The 11,824-nt window shown below is 39.2% G+C and overlaps 1 protein-coding gene across 4 annotated transcripts in view; it reads left to right on the top strand.

Annotated features, from left to right (window-relative positions):
• Positions 1–5,184: 5,184 nt before the first annotated feature.
• The window catches only part of FAM151B (family with sequence similarity 151 member B), a 35,324-nt gene continuing 28,684 nt past the window's right edge, over positions 5,185–11,824 (top strand). For 2 of the 4 annotated variants that reach the window (XM_046667629.1, XM_046667631.1), the window contains exons 1-2: positions 7,832–7,944; positions 9,775–9,900. Coding sequence is in view for 2 of the 4 variants with exons in the window: in XM_046667627.1 (XP_046523583.1) it covers positions 5,330–5,354; positions 9,775–9,900 (151 nt within the window). In the remaining 2 variants the exon portion in view is untranslated. The other 2 variants (XM_046667627.1, XM_046667628.1) reach the window with 2 other exon arrangements.

Genomic DNA, 11,824 nt, shown 5'->3' with positions numbered 1-11,824 from the left:
GAGCAAAAGCCAATTCTGAGATTACCGGAATGTTGAAATTACCAGAAAGACTTAACATGAATTATTTTAATCATGCTACACAAAGCAAGGGTAAACAGTACTGAAATGAATGGAAAGACACAAGTCCTCATCAAAGAAACAGAAGCTATGAAAAGAACCAAATGGAAATGTTAGAATTGAAAAATACAGTAACAAAAAATTTACTGGAAGATCTTAATAGTAGAATGGAGATGACTGAGGGAAGAGTCAGTGAATTTGAAGATACATCAGTAGAAACTATCCAGTCTGAATAACAAAGTGAAAAAAGTAGGAAAGAATGAGCTTTGAGGACCTATGGGACAGTATCAAAAAGTCTAATATTCGTGTCATAGGAGTCCCAAAAGAAGAGGTGAAATATTGGAAGAAAAAACGTTTGAAGAAATAATAGCTGAAAATTTCCAAAATTTGTTGAAAGAGATAAATTTATATACACTTAAATTATATTTACAGCATGTCTACTGGCACAGTGAACTCCAAGAAGGAAAAAACAAAAACCATACCCAGGCACATCATAACAAAACTGATAAAACCAAACATAAAAAAAATCTTGAAAACAGTCAGAGGAAAACAACACTGCATATGGGAGAAAAAAAGATTGGAATTATGGCAGACTTCTCATCAGAAACCATGGAGGCTAGAGGCAGTGGAACACCATTTATATAGTGCTTTAGAAAAAAACAAAAACTACCAACTCAGAATTCTTTAACCAGCAAATATATCCTTCATGAATGAATGCGAAATAAAGAATTTTCAGAAGAATAAAAACCAAGAGAATTCATTGTCAGTAGGCCTGCTTTAAAGGAAATAATAAAGTTCACAGGGAAGGGAAATAGCAGGAGAACACTAGAATGCCAGGACAGAAGGAAGAGCAACAGAAATGGTAATATCTGAGTAAAGAGAATAGACTATTTTTCACATTTTAAATTTGTTAAAATATGTGTAACTGCTGAAATAAAAAATTTATAACATTGTCTGATGGGATTTTCAGTGTATATAGATCTAATACTTATGAGAACTGCATCTTAATGTGGGGATGGTAAAGGGACCTATATAGGAGTTAGGTTTCTACATTTTACTTGAGGTGGTAAAAAATTCTAAGTAGATTACAAAAGGTTTGGTATGCAATAACATCTAGAGCAACCATTAAAAAACTGTGCATGGACATATATTTTTAAAGGTCAATACCCCATGACCAAGTGGTTAAAGTTCTGAACGCTCCTCTTTGGCAGCCCAGGTTGGCAGGTTTGGATCCCAGGTGCAGACCTGCTCCACTCATCAGCCATGCTGTGGAGGCATCCCACGAACAAAGTAAAGGAAGACTGGCATGGATGTTAGCTCAGGGCGAATCTTCCTCAACCAAAAACAAAAACAAATTCTGAAAAATATTCAAATAATTCAAAAAAAGGCCAGAAAGGAAAACAGGAGTGAAAACCAGAAGGGACAAACAAAATTAATGATAAATAGTAGACCTAAATCCAACAATATAAAAAATTACATTAAATTTAAGTGGTCTAATATGGCAATTAAAACACACAGATTAAAAACAAGACTCAGTTGTATGCTATCTACAAGAAACCACCTATATATAGGTTCTAAAAATAAAAAGATGGAAAAAGATATACCAGGCAAACACACACACAAAATCCCTGGAATGGCTATGTTAATATCAGACAAGCAGACTAAAGTAAAAGAAAAATTACCCCGTGGTTTCTTATTGCCTTTCACAGACTAGGTAATAAGACAGTAACTTGCCTAAAGTCACACATCTAGGAACTGAGCTAGAATTTAAGGGAATACTTTCTAGTAGTTAGGACTCTCCAAACATGAAGTAAGCTGTATTAAATTTATCCATGCAGATTTTTGATGGCTCTGCTTCTAAGTTCAGAGCCAGCGGAAGTATGAAGTTCCTCTAATCCAATGTCCCTCCTTTTACTAAGAAGAAAATGAAGAGGTAGTTCTAGGGCACAGAAACGACTTATGAAGCTAGAGGTCACACAGCTGAAACTAGACTAGACCCCAGGTCTGACCAACACCCTTCTCACTACACCCAGTGCTCGTATTCTAGATAACGTCTAAGATTCATTTTTAATCCCTTGAGTTTGTGTGTTCATCGTTCACTCAACACTGTAGGTAAACACAGCTAACTGGGTGAGTGGCAATAATGCCCAACAGATTTGTTGAATTAAAAAGGAACATTAAGCAGCTAAAGTGAACCAAGATATAAAATATTTAAATTCTCAATTCTCAAAGTCTGACTTCAACCCTGAAGGCCATTAAAAATTCACTGAATTACATTAGCTTTTTGTTTTTTTAAATCACAATTTAGGGAATTTATAATTAGTGGGAATCCCAGGGTTTTAGCCTGAAGTTATGTGGAAGAGGGAATATATATTGCAAAGACCTCAAATTTGGCAGATGACATTTAGGCGTCTTTTGGTAGGAAAACGTCTGCTGAACTGCAGAATAAACCCCAAAACAAGGATCAAAATAAGTGGAAGCTATCCATGTAGGCATATTTAAAAAGAAATTACAGGCAACCAGAGAGAAAACAGACTGCTTTATATTAGGAGAATTAGCAATTGGGCTGGCAGAAAACTTGTCAATAACAAAATAGAGGCCAGAAAACTATAAAATATATATACTTAATATATTAAATATAAATTAATGTTAATATGAATAAACGTTTTTATATTTATATATATATTTAAGTGCTGAGTGGAAAATAATTAAACTTTAAGGCCAGCTACCCTCTTATTCAAGAGTAGGTTATATATACTGAGTCAAAGGTCATACTTTCACAGATGACCTCATTTCACACCACTCCTCTAATACACATCATCTCACCACCTCTACTCAGATTGGGTTAATCAGAACCAATATTATACTATTTATTCCTATTTATTTATGTTATCAAAAGCAGCTCCAAAAAGTGACCAAACTCTCAGGTCAATACCCATTTTTCACATTCTAATCCTTATAAAGGCTCTGTATATCTCCTATTCTTTCCTCAGTGCACCATATACCCTTAACATAAGAAACCCTTTTTTTACCAAAAAAAAAAGTAATTAGATACATATTTGCTATAAAAATTTCCAAACACTCAAAAGTAGAGAAAATAGTATGATGTAACTCCATATACCCATCCTATAACAATCCTCAGATTCAACAATTATCAAGATTTTCCACTTTTGCTTCATCTATCCATTTATTCAGACATCATCATTTCATGCCATATACTTCAGTATGCAGCTCTAAAAAATGAACTGTGAAGAGGAATTTTAATTGAGTCAGTTGCTGTAAATATCTATGAAAATATTGATCTAATACTATAATCCATAGGCCATAAAAACTTTTGTACTGCAACTGATACCATCAATAAAGTGAAAAAACAGCCTTCAAAATGGGAGAAAATATTTGCAAATCATTTATCTGTTAAGGGACTTGTCAGACTTTATAAAAATTTTTACAATTCAACAAAAAACCCACAAATAATCCAATTAAAAATGAGCAAATGATATGAATAGACATTTCTCCAAAGAAAAAACACAACTAGTCAATAAGCACTTGACAACATGCTCAACATTATTAGTCACTAAGGAAATGCAATTCAAGACCACAATGAGACACTACTTCATTTCCACTTGGATGGCTATGATAAAAAAAAACAACAGATAATAACAAGTGTTGGTGAGGATGTGGAGAAATTGGAACCCTCATACATTCCCGGCGAGAAAGTAAAATGGTACAGCTGCTTTGCAAAACTCCTGGGCAGTTCCTCAAACAGTTAAACACAGAGTTACCATATGAACCAGCAATTCCACTGCTATGTACATACCCAAGAGAAATACGTCCAGATGCTTCCACATAGAACTTGTACATGAATGTTCATGGCATTATTCATTAGTAGCCAAAAAGTGGAAACAGCGCAAATGTCCATCAGTTGATGAACAGACAAATAAAATGTGGTATATGTAAACACCGGAATTTTATTTGGCCATAGAAAAAGAATAAAGTACTGAAACATGCTACAATATAGATGAACCTGGAAAACATCATGCTAAGTGGAAAGAAGCCAGTCACAAAAGACTATATATGATTCCATTTGTATGAAATGTCCAGAATAGGCAAATCCATACAGACAGACGTAGATTAGTCATTGTGTAAGGTTGGGGGCAAAATGGGGAGTGACTGCTTTGGAGTGATGAGAATGTTCTAAAGTTGATTGTGGTGCTAGTTGCACAATTCTGAGTACACTATGAATACACTGAATTGTACACTTTAAATGCATAACACTTTTAATCATTAGGGAAATGTAAATCAAATACAAATCAATTGTAGATCTCAATTAAGCTTTTTTTCCTTAAAGGCCACTGAAGTCGTTAAAATTTAATGTTTTCTGAAACTGAAGAAATCCTTTTGATTGAACTGGAGAACAACCTGAGAATACAAACGACTGATTGAAGATAAATTGAAATAATCATAACTTAGGTCTGGAAAGACAATATATTAAAATCTGAAGGGCTGGGCGAGAAGAGCTGCTATTTGCGTTGTGTCAGGTGACGTATTGTTATCCTAATTTTAAAACTGACAGACTGAGTTGTATTAGAGTTACAGGACCAGAACATGCCTGTACTGTGTTGCCAACTCAGACCAGTCCGACTCCGCCCGGGCATTTTCCAGCCTCAGGTTGGCTGGGCGGGGAGAGCAAGGAGCCAAGAAGGGCAAGGAAGGCGGAGGGTGGGAGAATCGCACTGCCAGGAGGGTTTTCAGAGTGAACACTGGTAGAGAGCAAGACGGGGACAGGAAACTTTCAAGTTATCATGTTATGACTTGTACAGAAACACTCATTTTTACGGAGAAATGATTCCATGTCACTGTAGGATGTAACCCAAATTAAAAAGAGAAAACATATCCAACTTGGGAAATTCGTACCCCACACCAGCACCGCTTTCAACGTCGGGTCTCCTCCTCCGCCTTCGTCCTCCCCGACGCGGGATTCTTCAGCACCACCGGCCCTCCGACCACCTTGCAAAAGAGCAACTCGCGCGACACTTGGACGGCGGCCACACGCCGCGGAGACTGTGCGCCGGGGAGAGGCGACCGCTGCGTCTGCGCGTGCGCGCCGCTCCCCGGCCCCTTCCGCCTCCGCCGCCGCAGCTCCAGCCGGCCGGTCCCACGCCGCCGCCCCGTCCGCCGTCCGCGGTTGCCCAGCCGGGTACCCGCGCCACCTGCGGCGGGGCAGGCGGCGCCCACCGCTCGGCGCCTGCGCGCACCGCGGGCGTCCGTCACCATGACAGCGACGGCGGGCGGCCCTGGTAAGCGCGGGCGGCTGCCCACCGCTGCCCGGGTGCGCCGCTTTCTCGGGCCCTGCGGCCGTGGCTGGGGGCGCTTCGCGGGCCCCCCCCCCTCCCCCCCCCCCCCCCCCCCCCCCCCCCCCCCCCCCACCCCCACCCCGCAGCACCCCTGCCTTTCCCGAGCCTCGCGCTCCGCGTTCTGGGTGCGCACACTGTCCGCTGGCCTAGAACCTTGGTTCCCTGTGGACGTTAAGAGAAAAGCGTTTGGGGGCCCGGCCCCGTGGCCGAGTGGTTAAGTTCGCGCGCTCTGCTGCAGCAGCCCAGGGTTTCGTGGGTTCGGATCCTGGGCGCGGACATGGCACCTCCCATCAGGCCACGCTGAGGCGGCGTCCCACATGCCACAGCTGGAAGGACCTACAACTAAAATATGCAGCTGTGTACTGGGGGGATTTGGGGAGAATAAAGCAGAAAGAAAGAAAAAAAAGATTGGCAACAGTTGTTAGCTCAGGTGCCAATCTTTAAAAAAAAGAGAGAGAAAAGCGTTTGGGGCGGTCAAGAATGGCAAGACTATGTGCCCTGTTTTAAAAGGGTTGCTTTTTTTTTTTTTTTTTGAGGAAGATTAGCGCTGAGCTAACTACTTCCAATCCTCCTGTTTTTGCTGAGGAAGACTGGCCCTGAGCTAACATCCGTACCCATCTTCCTCTACTTTATATGTGGGATGCCTACCACAGCATGGTGTGCCAGGCAGTGCCATGTCAGCACACGGGATCCGAACCAACAAACCCGGGCCACCAAGAAGCGGAACCTGCGAACTTAATTGCTGCACCACCAGGCCAGCCCCTAAAAGGATTGCTTTTTTTAGAGTAGTTGTAGGTTCGTAGGAAAGTTGAGTGGAAGATACAGTGATTTCTGTAAACCCCCTACCCCAGCGCCCACAGTTTCCTGGCTGTGAACGTCCTACACCAAGGTGGACGTTTGTAGTAACGCTTGTGAAGCCACGTTGACACATCGTTATCTTCCAAAGTCCATAGTTTACCAGAAGGCTCACTCTTGGTGTACATTCACCAGGGTTGGACAGATGTGTAATGACATGTATCCATCATTAGGATATCATGCAAAGTAGTTTGACTACCCTAAAGATCCTCTGTGGTCCACTTATTGGGCCCTCTCTGCACCCCCATTAACCCCTGACAACCACTGATCTTTTTACTGTCTCCAGAGTTTTTCCTTTTCCGGAATGTCGTGTAGTTGGACTCGTATAGTCTAGCCTTTTCAGACTGGCTTCTTTCACTTAGTAATAGGCTTTTAAGGTTGCTCATGTCTTTTCAGGGCTTGATAGCTCATTTCTTTTTAGCACTGAATAATATTCCATTGTCTGGATGTACCAAAGTTTATTTATCTGTTCACCTACTGAAGGACGTCTTGGTTGTGTGAAAGATAACATGAGTGGAGCCATATTAAAATAAAGCCAGAGCAGCCGTTTCAGAAGATCTTTTACCTATCTTGTTAGATTTATACCCAGGTATTTATTTTTGGGGGGTGCTAATGTAAATGGTATTGTTTTCCATTTCAAATTCCACTTGTTCATTGCTGGTATATAAGAAAATGATTGACACTGGAATATTAATCTTGTATTCTACAACCTCGCTATAATCACTTATTAAGTCAAGGAGTTTTGTGTTGATTCTTTGAGAATTTCTGCATAGACAGTCATGTCATCTGTGAACAAAGATAGCCTTTTTTTTCCTTTGGTTGTCTTGGTGCATTTGCTAGGGCTTTCAGTATGATGTTGGAAAGGAGTGGTGAGAGGGGAGGAATATTGCTTTTTGAGGTCTTGGTTAAAATGAAAGGAATGTGACATTTACCTAATCCGTAATTTCAACAGACCAAATGGGAAGTAGTTTTGGTCAGTCCATTTTCTGTTTGGGAACTGGGTAAGGATGGGAAATGCAGACAAAGGGATGTGGCCAAGCGTTGTTCCAGCTTTTCGTTGACAACCTTTGCAAACTGGTGATTGGTGTGTCTCTGTTATTTGACCCTGAAGTCAGAGGTGTTTTAAGCCAGACAATTCTACTCCAGAAGGTTACAGTATCTTTCACATACACCTAAGAAGTTACGTTAGACAGCTTTGGTGACACGTTTCTTTTTGAGTTTAAATTTTTTCCTGAGTGTAGACATAATACATGCTCATGATAGAGCACTTATGAAGTATATTGAAGTACGGAAAAAAATCCACATAATGCTGGTCCTCAGAGGCACCACTAGTAACTTTCTGGCGTGTTTCCTAAGAATCCTGACTTTTAAGAAAATACAGTTAAAATCATAGTAAATATATGTTTTTTTATCCTGCATCTTCTCATAACATACCATGTCATGAACTTTTTATAACATAATTTTGAATGATTGATTACATTGCATCGTACAATTATACTATAATTTACTTAACCAGGCTCTTAATTTTAGACATTTATCAGTGTTTCACTTGTTGTTTCTCACAGAACTCCTGCTGCAATGAACATCTTTGCGTTGTTCTTCCTCGTTTCTGATTTTTTTTAACCCTAGACTGAACTCATTCAACGGGAATTACTGGATCAAAGGATATCAACATTTTGTAAGGCTGTGCTAAAGCTGCATCAAACATTCTATTCATATTTAACAGCCAAATCAGTCACATATCTTATCATGAGGATATACTGTGATTTAATTATTTCCCCATTGTTGGACACTTCTGTAGTAGCCAACAATTATTGTGCCTTCTAAAAATGCCTAACTTAAATGTAAAAACAATGATGGCCATGTTGTGTATTTTCATCCCAGTCTGAAGGGTCTGTGACCCCATTGCATATGCCGAACAGGGTCATGTGCTCTGAGAGCAGATGGCTTGGGGGCTAACGGATCCTGCAGCGGACTGTCTCCTCTCTTTACTCTGTAGCCTGACGTACAGAGTGGTTGCCAAGTTCATGCATGTTACTTAGAAGTTATTTTTACACGCACCTTCATCCTCTAATCAAATTACCACTTTTTCTCAGTGTCTCATCAGCAGTTTCTGATAGTGGTTTCTAGGTTTTTAACTGCCCTTACGTGGAGTGAATAAACAAATAATTAACAGAAAACACAATGTCATGCATAGAGAATTTGCAACCACCCGGTAGGCACTTAAATGTTTGAATGAACAAGAATTAGGGAGGTAAGATTATAGATAACTGCTGTCACTGTCTTTCACCTTTGTCTCATTGTTATATTGGAATATGGCATAATTTGGAGTGGACCTGGTTTCAAGTGTATTTGTCTGGGTTAACGCACATATTTTAATGCTTAATTAAGAGAAAATCTGGTCTGCCATAAAGTAGTCAATAGATACGGGAGTTGGGTATGTTTGTACATGCTCGATAAATCTGTGAGTACTAGCTCAGGGGTTTGCTTAGTCACTCATATAAATGTTGCTGAGACTTATAATCTGAAGGCGAATATACTTAAATGTGTAAGTTAAGACTCTAAATTGTTAATATTAATAGAGAATGGGGAGGGGCTGGCCCCGTGGCCGAGTGGTTAAGTTCGCGCGCTCCGCTGCAGGTGGTCCAGTGTTTCGTTAGTTCGAATCCTGGGCGCGGACATGGCACTGCTCATCAAACCACGCTGAGGCAGCGTCCCACATGCCACAACTAGAAGGACCCACAACGAAGAATACACAACTATGTACCGGGAGGCTTTGGGGAGAAAAAGGAAAAATAAAATCTTTAAAAAAAATAAAAAATAAATAAAAATAGAGAATGGGGAGAAAACAATTAAGGTGGAGAAAACAATTAAGTTGTACAAAATGTAAAAGTGTTCTTTTTTTTAACTTGTTAAAATTTTTCCTTTTTCCCCCAAAGCCCCCGGTACATAGTTGTGTATTTTTAGTTGTGGGTCCTTCTAGTTGTGGCATGTGGGATGCTGCCTCAGCATGGCTTGACAAGCGGTGCCATGTCTGTGCCCAGGATGCGAACTGGCAAAACCCTGGGCCACTGAAGCGGAGCGCGAGAACTTAACCACTCGGCCACGGGGCCAGCCCCAGAAGTTTTAAAAGCTTTGGCTGTACATACACTTTACTTATTTATGGGGCCGGGATTGGAGAAGATATCTTATGAAAATTCCTACTTTAAAATACCTGCTTCTTACCAGTTTTTTTTTTCCTACATACTTTCTCATGCTTCTGAGGTTCAGACTATCCTATATGTTTACTAATTATTACTTACATCATATATAGCATGTTTATATATTTAAATATATATTATATACCTGCCACATCATAATACTTGTTCTCAGTTCTTAAAATTTTGTATTTTTCTCAGTTTAATGACTTTATTCTCTCTCGATATACGCTGTACCCTTTCTTATTAAAAAATATTTTAATCCATAAAAAAACAATCTATTCTTTTTAATGTAAATGCTGTTATTTTAGGATCTTGGAGTGAAAATATACTGGAATATTTTCTGAGAAGTAACCAGATCACAGCGGAGGATGGCGCCCAGATCACCTGGTACCATGCCGCTAACCACAAGGCCCAAGTGAATGAGGCGCTGAAAAGTGAGTCGGGACGGACACTTGTGTTGACATTGGATGGTGGACGAATTCAACTCTTTTTTTGATATCTGGGCATGTTTGCAGGTATCAGAACGTAGATGATCCAAATCTAAATTCTAGGCTGACAAAACATTTTTATGAAAGATCCCATTTCATTTACAAAATGAATGAATTTCCGTAATGGAAGAATTTTCTTATTTTTCGGAAGTGATTTGTCTTTTCTATGTCCTATTTGAAACTCTCATATACTATTACACTTGCTGATGTATTGTAGTGATTTGAATAAAATTGTTAAGATTGGGGTCATATGTCTTACATATTTTTGTGTCTTTCACAGTGTACTAAAGAGAGGCTCAATAAATATTTGTTGAATTGATGGATGAAGCCACTGTATGCTAATATATAGTTAATTGCCTTGGGCAGTAATTATGCCTAGGCTAGAAACCAAGCCTTTTGGTTTACTAACTCACTGTATGCTCACACATATTTACCCCTTCATTATGTAGATGAGCATATGGCAGGGTCTCAGGCTTTTCCTGTGAAGTTCCCCTTGTCGCTGCAGCAGCAGAGGAGAGTGAAAGCACGTCACCAGAGGGCTGGAGCACAGCTTGAAGTGATCTGGTCCCACAAGGAAAATTCCTCAAAGTCCCATGTTTTACTGTAAAAATGTATGCATTTTTAGCGTCCTACTCAATTATGTATCTGGATAATGTCCCTGAGGAATGTATCTGAATATGTATTTCTTTCATTGTAAAGATATTGTTTTAAATCGCTTTTCTTTGCTCCTCAAAGGGAGGAACTTTGTCTTGTTTAATATTGAATCCTTAGTACCTAAAGCAGTGCCTAGCATGTAATAAGCACACCATGATTATTTAATAAATGAATTTTAGCAAAAGCAATGCATTAGGGAAAAGTTAGTTAGTGACTGCCAGGAGCTGGCGGGAGTAGGAAATAGGGAGTGAGTGCCGACAGGTGCAGGTTTTCTTTTTGGGAGGGTGAAATTTTTCTGGAATTAGATAGTGGTGATGGTTGCAGAATCTTCTGAATATTTTAAAAACCAGTGAGTGCTATACTTCAAAAGGATGAATTTTATAGTCTGTGAATTAAACATCAATTTTTAAAAAATGAACAAAGGATAGGAAGAAATAAAACTTAATTACAGACAATATGGTTGTGTATATAGAAACTCAAAAAGATTCTACACATAAATGGTTGTAATTCATAGGTAAATTTAGAGAATCTCAGGATATAAAGTCAAAATAGAAAATAAATTTTATTTCTATGTAACAATAACTAAAAATTTGGAAAAAATCTTAAAAATTTATAATTTGTAATAGTACATGCAGAATTCTCATACCTAGCAATAATCTCATTAAATATGGATACTTTACATTTAACCGTGTTTTAAAAATTACTAATGGAAAATCATTTCCAATTGCTGGCAGGCTGGTGTTGACCTGAGAAGTTTTCATCGGTTACTTAGTCTTCAGATATGATCCTCTTTACTGTCTGTTAGGCAGCCGGAGCCCCAAGTGTTATAGTTTGGGGAATGCTCCTCATTGAGTCCCTTTTCTCAGCTGTGGCTGGTCTTGCAATTTCTTTCTAGTCCCAAGGAAAGAAACAGGTTCTTGGAGACATGAAGACTATGTTTCAGTGATTTATCTCATTTCTCCCAGAATATTTAAATTTAGCACAGCTATTATTAATAGAGCTGTTTCCATTTTTATTAACATGTGAAACTGGATTTTAGCAATGTCTATGATAAAAAAAAAACAAAGTACAGTAGGAGCAATGTAAGGGCATCCCTTGGTGTCACGCTGTCAGCACCTGCATCTCAGAATAGTCAAAATTATTCATGCAAGTTATTATGTATAATGTAATTTTATGTTATAACATTTCTGCATTTAGATTTTAAAAATGTATATTA

Source organism: Equus quagga, chromosome 7 (genome assembly GCF_021613505.1).
Source record: "Equus quagga isolate Etosha38 chromosome 7, UCLA_HA_Equagga_1.0, whole genome shotgun sequence".
Lineage (NCBI taxonomy): Eukaryota > Metazoa > Chordata > Mammalia > Perissodactyla > Equidae > Equus > Equus quagga.
Note: the sequence above shows the minus strand (reverse complement) of the source record. Positions and strands in the feature narration are given on the sequence as shown.